At 50.4% G+C, this 21730-nt stretch overlaps 1 protein-coding gene across 2 annotated transcripts in view; it reads right to left on the bottom strand.

Moving 5' to 3' along the window:
• Positions 1-21730, bottom strand: part of PKP1 (plakophilin 1) — a 49474-nt gene that overhangs the window by 22581 nt on the left and 5163 nt on the right. For both annotated transcript variants that reach the window (XM_078002648.1, XM_015120414.3), the window contains exon 2: positions 16107-16210. In XM_078002648.1, the coding sequence (XP_077858774.1) occupies positions 16107-16210 (104 nt within the window). The remainder of the gene's footprint in view (positions 1-16106; positions 16211-21730) is intronic.

Below are 21730 nucleotides of genomic sequence, written 5' to 3'. Positions count from 1 at the left end.
CAGCCTTGGAGACTGAAATGGCAGCAACTGCCTGGGAATCGAGGTGCTTCCTCCAGTTCACTGGGCTGAGACCTACAAAGTGGAGGAAGACCCAGGGTCAAGAACACAGACTCTGGAGCCAGCCTGCCCTGGCCTTGTCAGTTGCCCAGTGCCTCAGTTTTTCCATCTGTAAAACTAGTATAATTATACCCAACATAGAGGATTGTTGGGAGAATCCAATGAACTAATGTTAGAAAAGCACTCAGGACGGTCCATGACGTGAGTGTTTGCTCAGTAGGGACATCGTATCCCTCTGACTCTTAGATTGGGCACAGGTTGGCTGCCTTAGGACTTGGTTCCTAAAAGAGAGATTGTATGTCACCTGTGACATACCTAAAGGAGCTACCAGGTGTCATAAGAGGGAGGATGAACCCAGGAAGCCAAGACAGTCCAGGAAAGGTGTGTGCACCAGTATCAGAGCCCCATGCTAGTCTCACCCCACAGACACAAAACAGTTCTAAATACGTCTCAGAAAAGTGGAGGAGAATGGTCTGCCCAGATGGAGCACCTCGAGTGAAGCCAGGCTTTATCACAAATGATGCAGTGTTTCTTTACGTGGGTGCTGTCGGCACCTGAGGCAGAACAGTTCTTTGTATAGGCTGTCCCAAGCATCCCAGGATGTTTAGTGCCCCAGCCTCCAGGCTCTAAATGCCAGTAATGCCTCACAGTCATTGCAAAATGCCCCCAAACATTTCAAAATGTGCATTGCAAAATGCCTCCACACATTTCCAAACACTGTCTTCCAGGTCCTGGGCGAGCACCTGCAGCCAGAAAAGGATGCAAGGACAGTGCACGTGTGCCTGTTGCAGGTGGGAGAGCTTCACTGCCAAGGCCGGCTCTCCCAGCCACACCCCCACATTCAGATGGCAATCTGCTGGCAGTGCCTGGCTCTTTGAATACAAAGGACAGTGACACACACACAACCTCTTGTCTGGTTATCCCATGGATCAGAACATTCCAGAGGCTGGAAACTCAATTTCCTGGGAGCAGAGTTGATTACTCTGCCAGACAGCAGGCTAGACTGCACAGCCAGACAGAAATCCAGAGCGTTCCGAGAGACATGTTTCTTCACTGGAGACCAGTGGGGCTTTCGAGGGTTCTCACTCTCCGAGGTGAGCCAGGAAAAGCCGCTTTTAGCTAGGAGCCCCCCAGCTGGTCCCTGCTCTGCCACCTGCTTGTGTAATTCCCCTTCTCCCCTTCCTTCTTGGAGAAGTGGGATGTTTTAACCCCACACTGAAAGCTCCCCTCTATTCCTGTCCCTCATTAAGTCAGGAAGCTCTCAGAGGCCAACCCCTCCTTTATAGGCAAGGAGACAGTCCCAGTGAAGCAATACAAGCCCCAGATCCAGGGCCTCAAAGAACTGAATATGACCAGTTGCCCTTTGAGAGAGCCATTCAGTGTGGAGTGGCCCCCAAAGCTGGAAAAGCTCCTGATTGCCCAAATCATCACATAGGGTAGTAACCATTCAAAAAGAGATGGCATCCTCCTGTCCTTCCATTACAGGGTCCTCACTGACTCTCCTCTTTTACACCCCTGCTGCCCAGGCCCTGGCTCTGGCTCCCATCAGCTTACCACCAGGCCACTCCAGTGCCCCCACACGGCCCCTGCCCAGCCCCCAGGGCTCTGGTCCCTGCCTTGTGATGCCATCACTCCACCCTCCTCAGGGAAAGCTTTCATCAGCCCTTGCCACGCTGGAGAACCTACAGTGTCTGCTCCTTACAAGACAAACTCCTCAGCCCAGCCCCACCCTGCCTGTCCAGCCATCCCTTCCCCTCCCCAGCACACTAAGCTGCCCCATGACCTCAGCCACATCCTGGGCTCCCTGCTTCTGTTCAGATGCTCCTCCACCCTGAACAGCTTTTCCTCACCTGCCGCCTCCCAAATACTATATTTCTCTAAGGCCTCTTCTCAACCTGTCATCTCTAAAAGGCTTGTTCTAACCCAGCCCTGTCTCCATAACAACCAGAATTGGAATTATTTGCCCTTACAGCCAGGGGCCTCTGGTCTTGTTTGTTTTCTAGTTGCTAATGTAGGTTTCTGTCCTTTCCCTGAGCTCTCCAGGGTAAAGATGCCCTTAATTGTCCTAAAACAGGGCTGAGCTCACAGCAAGAGCTCAGTGAAAGGTGGACTGACTGTGAGAATTTGTGCTAGGGATGGAGATTCAGGATGCTGATGGCACTGGAATTCCCACAGCCTCCAGGGCACAGAAGAGAGAAGAGGCACCATGAGTAAAGTGGGCTGGCAGGAGGTAGGGCCGTTCTAGGCAGGGTGAGGCAGCCTGTGCTGGTGCATGGCATGGGTCCAGCTGTGATGTCCAGAATTCTTCCCTTTACCCCTTGACCTGAGCAAAGCAACTGGGTGGTTGAACCCAGAGAATTTTATCCAGCTCTAGCTGGACAGACAGAAGCTGCCGAACTCCTTGGGAGCTGGGTATGTTCCTGGCGGGACAAGATGAAAAGAGTGTCTGTGTCCCCAGCTATTAGCCCATTTTGAAACCAAGCTTCTGCCAGCAGGGTGGGGCCGGCCAAACCTGTTCTCCAGTGAGACACACCCTGGTCTGCCTGCTGAGTCACACACCCAGCAGTGTCCAACAGGGCCATCTTCAGCAGCGTGATCTCCCAAGGCCCTTTCCATGAAAGGGAGTGCACGCACAGTTTCATGGAGTCCTCGTGCCTCTCAGGCCTGGTGAGGGCTTGCTGGAGAAAGAACCTTGATTAGATGCCTTTCAAGGACAGGTTCCATTTGCCACTTGCCTAGTACCTGCCACTCCCCACTCAGTGCCCAGGTAAGGGGCTCTCATGTACTAGGCATGTAGTGACCCTTATTCATCTTGCTGGGATTTCAGTCAAGACTGGGGGATTGGGTAGAGCTGACCTGTCACAAGGAGCACCTCGCATGTGGCTTAGTGGCTCTGCTCTCACCCTCTCTGGGGTTTGGAGAGTGCAGGTGATCTCCCAGCAAGGCTGCCGAGAATGGGGCACACAGGGCTCCAGGAGGTCGAGAATCTTCCCAAAGGGGTAGGGGTGGCTGCTTATTCAGCAGTCTGAGTCAGCATGGGAACCACTGGGGCCTGAGTCACAACAGATGGGACTTCAGCAGGGGAAGTGTTGATCCCTGCCTCCTGACTCCTCTGGGCACGGCTCCTTCTCTAAGAAGCAGTGGGTTCCACCCTGGGCTGGCCCTCCTTTCTTTTCCTGGCACACTGCTTTGGGCAGAGCAGCTCCACTGCTCAGAAGCCCTGACGTCTGGACACAGAACAATACCATTTGGCCTTCGAGGAGGTGTGGTGGGTGTGCTTCACTGTGGGTCCTCAAAGGCAGAGGGAGCTGCACCCACAATGCCATCGCCAGCACCCCGAGACCAGCAGTGCCCACCCAGGTGAGAACTCCAGAAGGCACTTGCTAAGTGCTTGAACTGAAGTCGCTAAGTGTCCACTGACAGAAGGCACAGCAGAAGCCATAAACACCCTGATGCCCAGTGCAGGCACATGTTGCCACCTGAAGTTTTTAAATGTAAAAAAATGTAAAAGTTTTGGTGCCTGTCCTCAGAGTAGAGACTTCCCCAGAGATCTGGCTAATAATGGTCAGAGTCCCTTACAAGCTTTGAAAAGCAGAAATGGTGAGCATACTTCAATCACGCCAGTATTAACAAATGTCTATGGATAACTGAGGACAACTTTTCTAAGCAGAAAATATCCTATAAAACTTTGTAGTTTGTGGGTCTTTTGGGAAGATGCTGCTTTCTCCAGTGAGGCCCCAATTCTGGGATAAAGAAGGCATCTTAGCCTCTTGGGCTCCAGGCTCTACACCTGCCTGCAAAGGTCAGGTCCATGGCAGTTCCTAAGCCTGGTGTGGGGGTAACATGCACTGTGCAGCCCAGTGCCTAGCCGACACCTGGCGCTCCATCAACACGAACACGCAGCTATGCCAGCTCCTGCACCAGCTCCGTCTCCACTTCCTGCTCCCTGTCTATTTACTGCACTGTGGGAAAAAGCAGGCTTTCCGAAATGCTTCTCTTTTACCTTTCCCCCTCTGCACCTGAGAAATAGGTTTTTTCTCAGCTCCTAACACTGCTAGAATGGGTTTGCAAACAAGGACCTAAGATTTCATACACAGATATGTCTGTTTCCTTTCAGAAGGGAAATCCTTGGCAGGCGTTTGCCACTTCAAACGCAGCTCTCACAGCCCGAGTGGTGGAGGACCCCTGGCCCTCAGCCATCTCCCTTCCATGGCCCCAGACAAGTGGAAGCCATGGTCATTCTGCCCTTCAGGAGCCCCGTGTTCTGAGGTCATAGCTTCTGGCTTTCAAACCCAGAGGCTGGTTCAACTGTCCCAGTGATGGTTCATCATGAAGAGGGAAAGCTGAGGGGGCCATGCTGATATCTCCTGGAGTCCTGGATGATGGGCCAGCACCCCGGAAGAGCACCCTTGAGGGTCAGGAAGATCCCACTGGGCCAGATGCCCCCCACCCTATGCTAGGAAGTTGGAGGGAGAGGCTGGCTGGCCCCAGAGCCACCCCACGCAGTGGACCAGGAGGTGCTTTCCAGCCCTGGGAAGAGGAGAGCCAAAGGCTGGGAGGTGGCAGCATCCTGAAGGGCAGGTGCTTACCTGGCCCAGAAAAGAGCTCCCTAGAGACCCAACAGTGGAAAGAAACCACTCCTGCTGGTTAGTCAAAGTTTTTTTGTTGGTTTGCTTGTTTGAGCCAGCTCTGTAGCCCAGGCTGGAGTGGAGTGGTGCCACCATGGCTCACTGCAGCCTCAACCTCCTGGGCTCAAGCAATCCTCCCAACTCAGCCTCTCAAGCAGATGGGACTACAGGTGCACACCACCATGCCCAGCTGAGTTTTAAATTTTTTGTGAGACAGGGTCTCCCTGTGTTGCCCAGGCTGGTCTCAAACTTCTGGCCTCAAGTTGTCCTCCTGCCTCAGTCTCCCAGAGTGCTGGGATTACAGGTGTGAGCCACTGTGCCTGGCCTGTTAGTCAAGAATTTTACATGAAGGGAGAGACACTTGGCTGGGCCCTTCAGTGCTTGGGTAACAGATCTCACCTTTGGAAGATGAGCATGTGCACATGCACGCTCACACATGGACACACACACTTCTATATGCAGTCCCCACTTGCTCACATGGGACACACATCCCATGCCAAAAGTGGACTCAGGTAGGGAAGGTCTTTGGAAGTTGCTTGAGCATATCCTGAACACCATCACTGGTGTGGCGCTTCCCAGTGTGCAAAGGGCTTCCCTGTTCATCACCTTGTGATTATCTCCCACCTGGCCAATGAGGTGGCAGGGCAGAGAGCAGTAGCTTTGTTCTGTTTGTGAGCATATTAAGCTCAGAAAACCTTAGGCTGGTCCAAGGCCACACAGCTAAGATGGGGCAGACCCTAAGCCAGGACTCAGGTCTTTGGTGTCTCTTACAGTGATTATCCTCCAGCCACTCTGCTACCAGAGTTTGGTGACACAAACAAAGTCTACAGGGCAAAAAGTTTCTGTAGCTAAGGGGCCCTCTACAGAAATTCTAGCATCTCTGGCCAGTTGCTGGCCCCGACTCCTGGAAGACCCCATCCCCAGTGGTTCCAGACACAGGAGGTGCCAGCCCTTCTTCTTTGAGCCAACTGTGGGAGGTTCTTGAAGACATTTAAGAAGTGTGTAGTTACTTAGCCATGTGTCACAATTCTAATGCCCAAAGACCTGGGCTGGAAGACCATCTGTGCCAAGGGATGCCATGCCTGTGGCAAGGAGATCTTGTGGTCATGACAACTGTTCTGTCCTGGCCAGGACAGTGAGAATGAAGGTGCAGTGAGTAATGGGAATGTGACTGTTTGGTTCCTCTCCAGCCACCCTTTGGTCTAAACGCACCACTGAGTACACACAATTGGGGCTGAGAAAACAGGGACTTGTGTTAAAGCTGGTACCTGAAGCTGAGCCCTGGATCTTCTGGAACTCGTCCAGTCTTGCTGAGCTTCTGGTGTGGTCAGGAAGGAGGAAGAAGGAGGGAAGGGTCCCTGGCTACCCCTGAGCACCCCAACTCTGCTCCCAGCACTGTGGGACCTCCTGAGAGCTGATTAGGACCCCAGGTAGATATGAAAGAAGCTTGGGGACTTCCTGGGGGCCCTCTCCAGGTTGGCCACAGAAGGCAATTCTTCCACAGGGCTCAGCACCCAGCAAGCCCTGGTAAGTCCAGAGAACTGTAGGTGCTCAGTCAGAAACATCCACCTTAAATATGCCAGTTAAAAAAGTGTTCAGCCAGGCGTGGGGCTGGTCACCTCGGTGAGGGGAGAAGGCTCTACTTCATGGCTCTTCTCTTCGGGCCTCAGCTCTCCTACCTTGCCTGCTTTGGGAAAATTATCCTGAGCCATTAGCATATGACCTGGAATCTCCCCCAAGTGCTGGCCACGCACTACTGGTGGCTGTGGGGTGACTCCAGGGAAGTCAAGGACACAGCAATAACTAACATTGAAACTCATAGAAAGGACTTCTTTTTGTCATTTTGATTACCACAGGGAGAAAGTCTAGATGGGTGTCAATATGTTTCTTTAATATTTGCCAACCTTCCTTTTTAAGCAAAAACAAAACCAAACAAACAAAAACAAACAAACAAAAATTTTTCTGCCAGGTAAAAGTACCTAGCTAGAATTAAATAATGTTATGTTTTTATTCTATTTATTATAATTGATTACCAAAGTTGTGGTTAGTCTTCATTTGTGGCAAAAGATACCGGTTTCTGTCATTTGGGTGAGTGATATAAAGTTTCCTTTCAAAATAAATACATTGGAATAGCTGGGTATGGTGGCACATGCCTGTAGTTTCAGCTACTTGGAAGTCTGAGGCGGGAGGATTGCTTGAACCCAGGAGTCAAGACCAGGCTGGGCAACATAGTGAGACCCCGTCTCTAAAATAAATGCATGAATAAATAAACAAATGCACTGGAACTGATAAGTAATTCTTTAAATTTTAAGTAATTAAGTAAATAATAGTTGGCATGATTTTGCAAAAATTGTGACAGCAGAACGCAAATGACAGAGGTCTGGGAAACATGATTGCTCGTAGTGGCAAAAATACCGTGATGTGACAGTGTGACCAGGAGCCCTGAGTCAGGAGTCAGGAGACCATGCTCTGGTCTTGGTCTCCCCCGCCTAGCTGTGCAGCCTCAGGCCGTCGTCTCACCTCTCTGAACCTCGGTTTTCCCAACTACAGCATGCCCTGTAAGGCTTCTTCTGAAGGAAGGCAGTTCGGCAGTCTGCGATTCATCCCTTGCTGAAGTCACAAGCAGCCTCCTTCCCAGCCTGTCTTCATCCCCTTCCAGGCCTCGCCCTTGGGCGCCCTGTGGGGGCGGGAGGGGAGGGGCTCCGGGTCTAGAGCTGCTTTTCTCCCCACCTGTGTCTCTACAGATCCCCTGTCCCCTCCCCGTGCCTGAGCTGATTTTGTTTTCAGCTGAGTTTGCTCTCCTGGGGCAGGCAGGCCTCCGTGGAGACATGCCAGGGCCCTGGGGGAGAAAGCAGAGCCTCACCCTTGCAAAGGGTAGGGACGGCTCTTCCACCCGCTTGGGAAATTCTGCTGCATTTGTCTCGCTGAGCCTAGTGACAAAAAGAAAACTCTCGAACCAGAAAAAAGGCACCAGAAGATCCCCCCAGGACTGTATTTTGATGACTTAATCCCATGCCCTGCTTGCTGGCTTCGAAACTTGGCCAGCAGGAGGGGCTTGGCCCACTTCTCCCCCTGCCCTTCTAGGTCCCTCCCTCCTCTTGCTCTTCATACCCCCCTCAAAGTCCACTGGGGTCCAGACTCAGTTCTGCCAGATTTATCTGTGAGGTCACGGGCAAGCCCCCGCACTTTTCTGTGGTTTGATTTCCCTGCAAAGAAAATGAGAATAACAAAGCCTGGTCCACCTACTGAGCTCACAAAGACTGAAGGACAAGTCAGGAGGTGAAAACACAAGCAGTTTGTACAAGTTCAAAATGCTTCAATAATTCAAGGGATTATTAAATAACCTGGTGCTGCGGGTTGGAGCACTTCCCCCTTGAGAGCTGACTGAGAACACAGCACAGCTGAAACAGCCTTGAAAGCCACCACCTGTGGCTCATCCAGAACCCAAGACCCCCTCCCCAGATGTCCAAGACTCAGAACCTAAGCTGGGGAAGCAAGGCTTGGAGGTCACCTGGTCCCACGCCTTCAATGACAGATGAGGAAACTGAGGCCTGGAAAGGTTTAAGTTAGTGTATGCTGCAAAATTTAGCTTTTAATTATATCTTCTTACGCTGTTGTTTTGTCTGTCATTTGTTTTCCAGTATAATGTAAGGACTTTAAAGACTTGTTGGTTGAGTAGAGCAGTTTTTGTCAGGGCCAAAAAAAAAAAAAAAAAAAAAAAAAAAGCCCAAAATGAAACTCCACCAATTTCTGCTGGAGCAAAATTAAAAAGTTTAGAATTATCCTTGATTCTTCAAATCTTCTCTTTAAAGTTTCATATTAGGGGAGAAGGAGAGAGAGCAACAGCCAACTCATCCAGAAGCTTCCTTCTCTGGAGAAGACAGAATTCCATCCTCTGTGGCCAGGGAATTGTCTGCCTCACAATATCTCATCAGAATGGAGGAAATCGAGCCCCAGGCCCATCCAAGCATAAGTGTTCCCAGCCTAGCCATCAACTCAGAGCTCTACACAACATGAATGGAAATGATTGAGGAAGACTTGTTGATTAGTGAAGCTAAAGGAAGAAGAACTGGCTTCTGTTGTCTCTGGGGAGAGTGGAGGTCCTTCCTGCAGACATCCTGAGAAGGACCCACTGCTGACCGCATCCTGGGCTGCCAAAGCTTGGTGCTCCCCACTTGCTAAGCAGCTGCCACACTGAGTCCCTTGGCAGTGACGAGTCTCCCTGCACATCCTGACCAAAATGCCCTGGCCTGCCCTCTCCATCCCGCTACAAGGATCCACACTGTCAGGACAGTGACTGTTGGGAGTCTGCCCTCTCCTGGGTCAGGTGCTCCTCCCTGGGGCAGGAGGCTGGAGGGGCCAGCATGCTCACTCAGCCCCTAGGAACATTGTTGTGAGGTTGTGATGAAGGCCTGGGAGGCTTACGAGACCTTGGGAGCTGGCAACGTGAAACCAGTTGCCCTCCTTGGGGGGATGCCTATTCTTTGTGAACAGTCAGCAAGCTACTCCCAGACTGCAGCCCAGACCTAGGGGCATTCCTGCTCTGCCCTCCATCCTGTCTGCTAAGGGCAGCCCTCTCTCCTTTCACACTCAGTTCAAAGCTCAGCTCCTCTAGGAGCCGATCCCGACTTCCTGCACCTGGAGCTTGCCCTTGGAGGACACCACTTGAATTTGTTCACTGGAACCGTGTCCTCCTCCCTTTGCAAGCCCATGCTGCTGACATGGGGCCATTCTCTGACTTCTCTCCCCAAAAGAGCGACACAGAAGCCAGACATCAGAGTTTCAAGGAGGTGGTCTGAGCCACCATCTAGTCTTGCTGATGATAAGCCTGAGGTCCAGCAGAAGAGGAGTCCCCGACACAGTCACGGGGAACCAGCCCTCAGACCAGTGTTTCTTCCTTTTCTCCACATTCTCTCTGGACTCTAAAGGAGCCTTGCTGGCTTGCCCAGTCCTCAGTCAGGAGGCAGAGCCTCAACTCACCTGCCATGGAGGGGAGAGCAAGCCCAGAAAGGAAGCTCCCCGAGCTCAGCCCAACCCTAAAGGCAACAGAAGCTTCTTACGGGAAGCAGAGCCACTCTGATGGACTGTGGCTTGGAAAGGAGGGCCCCTCCCAAGGAGTACCCAGACACCAACGTTTGCCATAGGCTTCTCTTTCAGTTTAATACAAGGAGTGTCCCAGTGGCAGCAGTGTGTCTGTGAAAGCACACGGCGTGCTCTTTCCACACGGAGAGGTGGCCCTAGAGCCGGCCCGCCCGCTCCTGCTCACTCACCTCCATTTTCTCTCAGAGGCACATTCTGTCCCTTGGCAAGTAGGATCACTGCCTCTTCTTGTTGGGGTGAGAGCCTGGGGCCCTTCTAGGACCCTCCTATCTCCCAGGGCTGGGTGGGGGTGAGTCACAAGCTGGCAGCGGGGATACTGAGTTGGCAAACACATCAATTGCTCCCTCTTGGAGCAGGATCCGTACCTGCCTGGGAGTAGGAGGCTGTGGTCTACTATCAGTCCCTCACCTGGACTTTTCAAGAAAAGACGAGAGGCCAGGCAGGCACTGCCGAGGGAACCCAGCTCACACACCTGGAAAGTGGCATTTGGAGCTGAGACACATGGTTTGGAAAGAGGGAGTTGGGTCTAAGTCAGGGTAGTTACTCAGCAGAGCTACTTGTTGTGCCTCAGTTTCCCTGTCTGTGAAGCTAAAGTAAATGAAGTCCTACCATCTCTCCATCCTGTTGCAAGGGCTAATTAACTGCTGTTTTCCTGGTGCCTGGAATGCTCAGATGAAAGCAAGGAGGAAATTAAGAAGCTTTTATGCATCTGTAGGCTTGAAGCAAAAATCTGGGCTGGAGGAATTAACACTGCCTCTGACCCTGGAGGGACCACCACACAGGCTTTAGCTATGGGGCCCGGTAGCTACTCAGAGTCAGCTCTCAAGCCACATGCATCCCTAAGTGAGTCCTTGGCTATGATTTAGTCCAATTGCCTTGCTCCATAGTTGAGAAAGCCAAGGTCTAGAGAGGTGAAGGCCACTCCAGATCCCTCAGTTTGTAGCAGCCCAGCTGAGACTGGAATCCATGCCTCCCACTGCTGATGTGGTACGTCACATCCCTAAACCTCATACTGCTCTTTGAGATAGGAATTTTCACCCATTTCCGAGATAAGCAAGCTGGGGTTCAGCTAGATTAAGAACTTGACTAGAGTCACACAGCTAGTTAAGGAGCAGACTTCACTAAGAGTCACACAGCTAGTGAAGTTCCTGGCCAAAGTCCAGGGTCAGGTGCTCCTCCACACTAGGCTGTCTCTAGGCATGGCCTCTGTTGCCTGTGGATTGGTAAGGACAGTCTGTTTCTGCTGCTGCTAGGGTAGGAGTCCTGCCGTGTTTCTCCCTGGCAGCCCCTCTGCAGTACCTGGCCCATGGCTCTGCCCTTGTGGACACTGGATTAGCATGGCTGTGACTGAGGGTGAACCACCAACCTGGGGAGCACTGTGCTTGGCTTCCCCATCCCCTACTGGAGTGTGATGCAACCCCAGTCCTCCCATCTGTAACAGAGGCTTCATCCACATTTCTTCAGGTCTAGGGTGGCCAAGATCAGTTCTCCTTAGGGTAAGGGTCCCTAGTACATTGTCCACAAGATTCTGTCACAATGGGATCGTCAAACACAGACATATCAGTTAGGCAAGTACAACTGAGAAGAAGCTGGGAGAAAGATTTGCTAGTAAGTCCTGGGTTAAAGTGGAGAAATGGGGTCAATGAATAGGACAATGCCAAGACAAAGGCAGAATTCTCCCTTGTTATATTCTGGGAATTCTCACTTTCAGGCATGCCAGGCTGGATTTAACTGAGTGATTCAATGTGGCAGTCACCGTGATCACCCTGTTCCAGACCTCCCGCTGGTGATGCCTGAATGGTTTTCCTCTCTACTGATTAGATCCTGAGCAGGGTGGTACAGTGCAATCCACTACCTAAGAACTTTTTACTTGGTAGGACTCCCAGAAGAACTGAATGCTCAGGGCGCACTTCTTGATTTGAAAATAAGTAAACCCTTTGGAGCTGAAGATGATAGACAAAAGGATTGTCATCTTAATCCAGAACCATTCCCTGGAAATCAAAATTGTCCACACTCCTCAGCTTCATTGAGGACAAACCCATGTGATCAAGGTCTATTTTCAGCTTTGGAGTAGAAGGGCTGTGCCTTTCCATGGCTCCAGCTCTCTATTCCCTGCATCCTGGTCTTTGCTGACCCAGAGGAAGATATTCAAGGGACATATTACAAGGACAACTAAGATGGGACAAAAATCCTCCTTTTCCCACCAGAAATGCTGCAGCCTAAAGTAATTTTGCTGCTGCTGGGTCCCCAGCCTAGGAGAGGAGCACATAAAGGAGTGTTGTTTCTATTACAGGAATGAGTGGGGAGACATCGTGATGGAGGGTTGCCAGATTTAACAAATAGATAGACAGGGCACGTAGTTATATTTGAATTTTACATAAACAACAAATAATTTCTAAGTTAAGGCATGTCCCAATTATTGTATTTGGTTGTATTTTATCTGGTAACCCGGCCCGGAAACCCATTAATGCTTATAGCCAAGTGAACCCAGCTTAAGTCTAGGAAGGGAAAAACAGAGCCTCTCTCCTGCCTCTTTTGAGCTAGGCTGACTCCCCATGGGGAGAGTAGGCCTGGCTGGAGGGGATGGGAAGGGAGGAAATGAAGGGACTCAGACTCATGAGTGTCTTGCAGATCCCTAAATTTTAGTATTTAGTGTTTAGTTGTAATGTTCAAATATTGAGATTGTGGAAACCCGCAAAATGGCAGTCATAAGAAGTGCAAATGTCTGGGGTAATGAAAACGAACTCCACTAGGTTAGGAGTTAGGAGGTCAGAGATCTAGTCTGCTGTACCAGTAACCAGCTGTGTTGCCTTCAAGGAGTAATTTCTCGTCTCTGGGACTGCATTTCCTCAACTGAAAAATGCAAACAGTGTTGGGCTCTAATATTTCACAGGTCTGGTGCTGAGAATCAGAACAGCATAACTGAGTATGCAGCTGAGAAATCAGGCAGCAAGGCTAAAACCTGCCCCATCTTTTGCTCCATCTCACCATCTGTTTCCTCTCCCTGAGGTCTGTGGGACTCTGAGGTTCCAACGTTGTCCTTCAGCAGATCCTTCTGCCTGAAGGAGGAGGAGGCTGGCGTGGCCAGCAGAGAGCAGGACATGGACTGGGCCAATGACTTTCTTTTGAGCAGTCTTTTATTTTCCTTAAGCCCCTAGATGCTTTTTGTGTGTCACACTATCTTTGTTCCAAGTTTTATTTTATTATAAGAAAGCCTCTCTACATTCCATTTGTGAAGTGAATAATCATAAATTAAAAATAGTATGATTATTATTTTTTAATTACAAGGCTATTATTGATACAGACTATGAGGTAAAACTATAAGGTAGGACCATTGCTTTTTAAACATTTTTAGAGCCTTCTTTTTGGAATTGCCTACAGATCCTTTACGTATTTAAATGAGATATGTACAGGAGGTGACAAAGCTTTGCTATTTGAGGATGGTTTGATATTTAGAACTAGAGTCAGATCTGAGGAGTGAGGTGCTCCAAGTGAGTAGTATTGTTTCTGGTCAAACCCAGGTCATGACAATAAATAAATGAGACTGGTTTTCTTATCTGGCTCCTGAAATGATGCTGAAGACAGTTCTGAAATTTTAGGGGTTCTAGAAACATTCTGAGCAATGGCAGTATTGGTGTCATGCTCCAGTACAGAAACTAATGCCTTTATCCTATTTGTCTGTTGACCTCTGTGCTTCTAACTTGACTGCAAGTTCATTGAGGGCAAAGTCAGATGCTTTTCAACTGTGTTTCTGTAGCGTGCCTCACTCACTGCTGTGCCTCAGCAATTGCTCAATACAAGTTGGCTGACCAAGTGAATATAAAGTATCTGCAGCAAATGATCCTTCATCAGCTCTCAGAAGGTCCTGAAAATATGCTGATGATGCTTGTACAGACAAACTACACCCTCCTCCCCACCCTCCATGCCTTCTGCCACCATATTGGTTTCACCAGAGGGGAGGAATAACATCATCCTGTGCCAGTTGTACCATCCATGGGAAAATCCCACAGACATAGGATTATCTCATGCCGCAGATCTCTATTGCCTTTTCTCCTGCTCTCCTTCTCCCTATGTCTGGACCCCGTTTGGTTTTGCCCAGGTTTCATCTGATTATATGTCTGGCTCCAGTATCAATTATTCCACTTCCTCCCTACTTGGCCTCCTCCCTCTGCCAAATCTTCATGTGTGCTCAGCTCTTCCCTCTTCCCATAGCCTCTCCCGAACTGAGAGGAGATGGGACGTGCCTCAGCAGCTACCCTGCCATGAGTCATGTCTGCAGTCCTGCCAGCAAAGGAGCAAGAAGGGTTGGGTCTTAGGGTGCGGAAAAGGAAAGAGATTTTCACTGGTTGTCAGAAAATGGGCACAGGGTGGGGTGGGGACAGTTTGGGAGCATTAAAAGCTAGTGAGATGACTGAGGACTGAGTTAATTAACCAGAAGTGAAATGTTCAACATGGGCCAAATGAAGATTTTCTTTCTTTCTTTCTTTCTTTTTTTTTTTTTTAGAAATACCTTCCCGGATTACACATTTCCATGGTTACATTACCCATTTGATAATACTTCACAGTTAATGTCATCTGATATCAACCCGTGAGTGAAGTAGACACATGAGTATCATCCTTCCCTTTTTATGGATGAGAAAACTGAGGTCCAGAAAAATTAAACTATCTAAAGTCATAGAGCCAGAGAGAGGCAGAAGTAGGACTAGAACCTAAGCCTCCTAAGCTCTGATTGGGTAACGTCATTTAAGTAAAGACATGTACCATCTGTACTGTCAGCATAATCATCCATTCTGGCTGCTGGTGCAGTGATCTGCCTTCCTTGGGTTTAATCTAATCCCTTTATGCTGCATTCCTAAGCCATTTTCTCAATTTGGTCATCACCCTTTGTGTCAAAGCCTTTTTATTCACATCTATGCTTGATCTGTCAGCTTACTGGGTTCAGTCTGCTGGGTTTGTTTTGCACTAAGAGTGTCATTTGCCATCAAGAATCAGGAAAAAAGTGAGGGAAGTAAATTCGCAGCGCACCTAGTTAATTGTCCCCTTTCATCCTCAAGCTGTAATATGTAAGAAAGACATAGCCTCCAAGATTAGCCCCAAAAAGAACTCAGGAATGGAAGAATCAAGCACATGACAAAAGAACACCAAACTCATAAACTCCCCACCTTCTCCTCTCCCTAGGACCCAGGACCTTTGACAATCAATCAGGAGTGATATCTGTGAGATGTCTGTGTCTTAAAGCAAATGCTGCTGAATCCTAAGGCCCCACCAAGACAGAGCCCCAGATTCCCACAGAAAAACAGCCTTTATTCCCCATCTGACAATGTCTTGAGGGCCTTACAAAAGAATTCCCAAGAATAATGCAGGCTAATGTTGCATTAGCGAAAGTAAATGAGTCATAGAATTTGGAGGCTAGGAGAAACCTTGGGTGCCATCTAGCCCAATACCCCTGATTTTAGAGCAGCAGAAAATTCCTACACTGGCTGGTATGGTTGTATCCTGAGCATCTACTACAGTGCTTGTCACAGAATTAGGTCTTAATAAATATTTGTTCAGTGAATGGATAGATGAAGTATAGTGGATTGAGATCACTTAGAAAGCAGACAGAGTCAGGATTACAGGATCTAAAATAACCTCTATCCATGTTAATTTAACAAATAATCTTAAGAATTATTATAATCTTTTTTCATGTATATTAGTTCATTTAATCCTGAAAATAACCGCTCGAAGTACTTTGTTATATCCACTTTCCATGTGAAGAAGCTGAGCCCCAAAGTTTGAAGTAACTTGCCCAAAGCCACATGCTCAGTGAGTAGCAGAGTTAAAATCTGAACCCAAATGTGTCTGGGTTGTCAGGCAGGCTCCACTCTAGCATGCAGCGTCATATGCAGGAGTCAATGCAGTGGACATGTTCTCTTGGATCTTTGACCATAAGCATAGAATGAAGAGAGATAACCCTTCAGGATTTTCCTAGAAACGTCTAAACTGGTCCATTAATAGACCTCAAGAATGCAAGCAAACATTTCCCAAATCCATGATCAAATCAGACCTACTAGGAAATGGACGTTTTTTAAAATGTCTTTTTAAAATGCTTTTCCCAAAATGTTCTCATTTGAGACATTCAAAAATGTCCAGTCAGCCCACACGAGAACCACCTATGAAACAATGGCCAAGTCAACAGACCTAGTCAGAGTTATGAGCCTCAATTCACGGACCAAAGCCTACATCACTCTTTTTAGCAACTGGTGCAGGTTTTCTCCACTATAAATCCCAAACCGTCCCTACAAGTACTCCAGGTCTTTTAGGATGGAAGCAGTTCCTTACCGGATATCCCCATGAGCCATTCCCTGCCTGGAACTTGGAGTAGTAGCTGCTCCTGCTGGTGGTCCCATAGTTGTAATTGTCAGCCAAGCCATCATACATGGAACCTAGAGGAGAAAGAAGGGGATTAGGACAGGGATGGCCATGATCTTCATCCACCCCTCTTCCTCAGGGCATCATTTCTGCATCCAGGTCCACTATGCCCATGGAGGAGACCAGGTCTGAGCTCCTGGAGGACAAGGTGGAGAGTGTCATCTCCATCTATCTCCACATCCTCCGCAGCCAAGACCAAGAGAAGGGCTACCACAGACTCCCGCAAGGACAGCTCTAAAACTCTCATCTGTCCCCTTCCTGGGAGCCCAGTGGCTCTGCTGCTGCTTGGGTAGGTTAACACCTACAGGTCAGGACTTGGTCTGGAGGGCCTTGGAGCACGGCCATTCCAGTCCAGGGAATCATCACTCCATGTTCCACAAGGATAAGATTCCCACTCGGGGGAGACAGGCAGGATCCCAACATTCCCAGTCCAGCAGCAACAGCTGATTAAAGACTGATTCGGGGGAGGACTCTGGATTCAAATCTCAGCCCAGCCCCTACCAGTGACCAGACAAACTTCCTCCCCTTCTTTCACCTCCAACATACTCTGGTTGGTGAAGGGGGAGCGGCGATCTACCTCAAAGGTCCAGTGAGGATTAATTAATGTTTTCGGAGTGCTTGGAGACACACAAATGACAGGCTCCGCAGGAGGACAGAGTGTCATTAGAGTTATTAGTGGCAAAGTGGCTTTGCATCACAGAAAACAGAACTGAATTTGGGGCTCCTAGTGGGGCCACCCCGTCTTCTCCCTTTCACTGGCCAGCAGGGAGACCCTATGGGACAGCCTCGACTCTGCACAAGCTGGTCTGTTCACTGTCCTGCTGTCCTTGAAATATGGCCAATGGTGACAGGCTCACCACTTTACTCACATCTCCCTCCATGCTGAACCTGGCTTCCCTCCTCGGCCACTACCTTCTAATCTTGCTTGTCTCTTGAAGCCAAGCTCAAGACCTCACCCACTCCAGGAAGCCCTTTCTGACCAGCTCTGCACAAGGCAATCTCTCCTGCCTCTAAACACATACTGTCCTGCTCTTGATAGCCCAGGTCTCATTCTGCCCTGCGTCTCATTCCCTCAACTATACTGGGAGCTCTACGAGGAGTAAGCCATGGCTCCGTGGCCTGCCCCACACTCTTGTTAAGTGATGGCCTTGGGGGATGAAGGCGAGTGGGATCCAGTGAGAGCCTCCTAAGAGGGATATGCACTCCTTTTCTCTAAAGCGATGGTCAGATTCCCCCATCAGAAACCCTGTCTAGGGGTAACAGAGTTGGGCAGTGATCTCACCTGGCCAAGTTAGCTACTCCCCATCTGCCACACCCACTTAGGTTCCCCAGCCATTGCCTGGGGGAGCAGGGCTGGAATATCTGAGCTGGGAGTAGAGGGAATAGCCACGGGGCAGCTTTGGAATGAGGCAGGGATCCCCACCTGGTGCCACCTCCCCTGTCCAGGGCCAGGTAACCACCCATAGCCCACAGCAGAGGGTGCTGCCCGATTCCCATGACCCCTCCATCATGAACATTAGGGGTCTCGAGCTGTGGCAGACACAGCTTGCCCTGGGGCCTAGCGGTATTGATATTGGTCCTGGTTCTGGTGCTGGGCAAGTCATCTGCTCTCTCTGAGCCTCAGTGTCCTCTTTTGTCAAAAGAGAGGGTTGGCCTCTTACATCCCATAGGCCCCGTACAGTTCCAGTGTTCTGTGGTTGTGTGATGACAGTGACACATGGCTGACTGCATTCGGAGGAGCCAACTCCTCCTCTCCAGAGATACAGCTCAGCTTATGAGGAAGAAGGGCAGACATCAAAGGCCACACTACCGCCTCGTTTGCCACCTGCCTCAGAGTCCTCTGAGAGGCCTCCCCTATACCCCAGGCCCAGCCCTGACTCCAGAAGGGCCATCCGCCTTTGAGTGACATCCTGGGACTCTGCCGTGTGGCGCATTGAACCTCTGGCTTCCTCCAAGCTCTGGTGGAGTGCACACAGCTCTTCCTCCACCTTTCCCCAGCAACTGCTCCTCTGGCAAGACTGTCCTTATCAGGAAGAGGCTGGAGGTAATCTCGTGGGCTCAGTCACTCAGGACTGGTGCTCCCAGGGAAGGGAGCTGCAGCCAGGCACACTCACAGTCAGGACCCTAGGTGGCCAACTGCCAGGTCTTGTCTGCCTTCCTTCCACCCAGCCCGCTTCAATCATTCTTCCAAGGTTTGATACGATAGAGTTCACTTGGCTTCGGCCCTGTGAGCAGGTATTTCTCACTAAAGGTCAGGTGTGGGTCAGCCAGCTGCTTCTGGATGGAAAATTTGGGGTGGTGACAGACAGAACTCTATGGAGCACTGAGGAGGCCTCCTGCTATGAGAAGGAGCCCCAGGGGTCTTGCACTAGGGCCTCCTTGCCCGTCTTCTGGGAGAGAACCTGTCAGCATAACACTGCTGTCCTCCTGGGTCATCAGATGAACCATCTTCTCCCACCACACCCTGCACCTGCCTGCCTCCCTCTCATACACTCCTCTCTGTGTGAAGGTAGAGGCCTCGCTGCCATGGAGGTGGCAGTGGACACACAGACACATGGAGTGAGAGGCCAGAATGCCCTACAGTTCCCAAAGCCAGTCCCCATGTCCATTGTGAATGCTGGTAAAGGCAGGTGTGACTGTCACTCACTTGTGGTTGGGCCAAGGCCTGCAGGCCCTTCCAGGCAGTTCCTGAAGGTGTCTCCTAAGACCTTTCTGTAGTTGGGGTCTGCTTGGCTCTGGTGAGAATGAGGGTAACATCACACCTGCCTACACTGCTAATCTGGCAGAAGGTGACAGTATTTGGGGCGGAGGTGGTGAGAGAGGGGAGGAGTCCATAGTTGTCACACACCTGAAATCACAGCTCGCAGTGTGCCAGATAACCAAGGAGTACTGGGGGCAGGTGTGCTCTGTCTGCAGGAGCGCTGTTCCCACAACAAAAGTGATTTTCTGTGCTCTTGACCCTGGGGTGTCTGGCTGGTAAGCAATGCCCCCTAAAAGTCAAGTTCAACAGCAAGAGCATGGGCTTCTAATGAATGTAATGGTGCTAGCTCACTCTTCCACTTGGTCCCCAATGTCTCTAGAACGCACTTCTAGGAAGCCTTTCCTGATGAATGACACCTACTCCCATCTCCATCTCACACCCATACCAGTCTCCACCACCATGTACTTCGGATGCTCTCTGAAGTGCAAACCATGTGTCTTCTTTCCTTGGGACCTTGAGCTCAGGGCACTGCCACAGCTGGGTCCGGGCCTGACTGGCCTGAACTGGCTCTTTGTGTCAATGACCTCTTCTCCCTTGCCCAACCCTTGTGGTGAATGTGCTCTGATGCCTGGTGCTTAGAGGCTCAGAATGGGGTCAGGCTCTCCTCCCACTCAAAGAGGTTCCTGGTGAGTGGGGTAAACCAGGAAGACAGGAGGGCTGCTGTAGCTCTCAAATACCCAAGGCCACCTCCTTGAGGAGGACTCTTAGTTCCTGGGGAATGGGGGAGGGGCTAGTTCCCAGCTCACCCCACAGAATCACTCCTACCCTCCAGATAAGCATCTGCTTTCCCCCTCTTCTCCCCAGATGGGCGCATGCACCATGAGCAGGGATGTGGTGGCTTCTCGGTGACACTGACAGTGTGCCCAACCTGCGTGTCATCCTCAGGAAGCATCTGCCCACCCACAGAACCCCAGGGTCAAGGAGCAAGTGCCTCAGCATCTACCATTTTCTCAGGTATACAAGCAACACAACCTGCTCTGTCCACGTAGCTTGTCCGATTTTACGTCCCTGTTTTAGGGTGTAAAACCATCTCAGAAAATCTACCGCTCGGGTCACCAATGTCCTGGCACACTGCTTCCCTTTGGTGCCTTAGACAACGACGGGCTGATTCTCTCTTGTGTCATTGGTGCAACTCAAGCTCTCTCACCTACAAAACCTTTGAAAATGGAGGCGGCTCGCTCTTTAGGATGAGTGGAAATCTCTCTCCAGTAGGGACAGGCATGCCTTTGCAGGGATGACTCATCCTCTTCCACCTCCAAGCTTTCAAATAGGTCACACTTACTGCACCTGAAACATTCTTTCTCTTCTTCTCCAACCCTCCCCCTGCATTCAAAACCTTGCACAAAAATCACCTTCCCCTAAAGATGACCCCACCCAGCTCTGAGCACTCCAAACCTGCCAGGATAACCACGTCAGCGCTCAATCCAGTGGCTGACTCTGCACTGGCTTGTGGGTTCCTTGGAGTGTAGCTTCTGTACACTGTGTGTGTGCGTGTGTGTGTGTGTGTGTGCACTCCTCCCAGAAGGTAGGGCCTGGGTCTCCCCAGCCAAGCTGGGAGCTCCCTGAAGCAAGGAATCTTCACCTTTGGTAGATCCACACTCCACACCCCTAATCCCAGAACATCAGCCTTCCTGACCAAGAGGCTGCCCTGCAAACAGAGGTCATCAGGAAACCCACTTTCTCCATTCTCTTTCTCCTCAAATCCTTCTTCTTTGTCACAGGGCAAGCTGCTCGGAACAGATCCTTGCTGACTCTGTCTCCCTTAAGGCTGATGCTTCTTCTAGCATATTTTACATTTGAATAAAGCCCACCTGTCCTTCAGCACGAAAAGCTTGAGAAAGGAAGCTCATTTTCTTTTAGTCTTGAAAATGCCTTTACTTCAGCCTCTGAAATCTCTTTCACCTGTGGTGCCCAGAAAAGCTAGGCCCACAGCAGCAGGAATTTAAATGAGATAACAAGAACTGCCAGGAAGCTACTGCTGAGACAATATCCTCAGAGGTGTTTCGGAGTGGGCAGGAGTGGACTGTGTCTGCAGGATGGTTCTAGCTCCTGGAGGGAGGACTGGCCAGCCAGCCTCCTGCCCTCTCTGCTGGGCTGCTGGGAGCACCATGACCAGGCCTCCCCCAACTCGGCAGCTTCTAGGAGATGGGGAGGGCAAGGAGTTCAGCACAGCCTCACCGGGCACTTTTGTGTGGCTCTTGACCTTTTCCTGGGTGTACATACTGAACAGAAATGCTGAAACAAACTGGGTTGCTGTGGCCTGTGTTCTGTCTTCTCCCTCTGCAGCCCATGTGACTCCCTCAGGCTCTGCTGGGGCGCATTCAGACCTGGCTCTGCCACAATCCTGCTGCTCTTTCGGCAGATCTGTTCATGGCCACCACCAAGCCTGAGGACTGGGCAGAACGTGGGAACATCCTGTGGGGACAGGACGGGTGCAAGGGGGCCAAGTGGTGGGTTAGAGTGGGCAAGGGTCGATGGGTTCAGATGGGGTTCAGAGTAAAAGGCTCTTGCCAGCAACTACTACATTAGGTGTGCGTGCGTGCGTGTGTGTGTGTGTGTGTGTGTATGTGCGTGTATGAGAGACAGACATAGGTGTATGTCACTGTATAGGGGTGATCGCCCATGCTGGATCTATGTGAGTGAAGGACAGGGACTGGAACAGTGGTTCTCCAACTTGGCTACACATCAGAATCACCTGGGAGGTTTTGAAGCCCTGATGCCCGTGTCATCTTTATACTCACTAAGTCAGAATCTCTGGGGGTGGGACTCAGGC

This window comes from Macaca mulatta, chromosome 1 (assembly GCF_049350105.2).
Source record: "Macaca mulatta isolate MMU2019108-1 chromosome 1, T2T-MMU8v2.0, whole genome shotgun sequence".
In the NCBI taxonomy this organism is placed as follows: Eukaryota; Metazoa; Chordata; class Mammalia; order Primates; family Cercopithecidae; genus Macaca; species Macaca mulatta.
The sequence above is the reverse complement of the archived record's forward strand: the minus strand, read 5'-3'. Positions and strand labels throughout refer to the sequence as shown.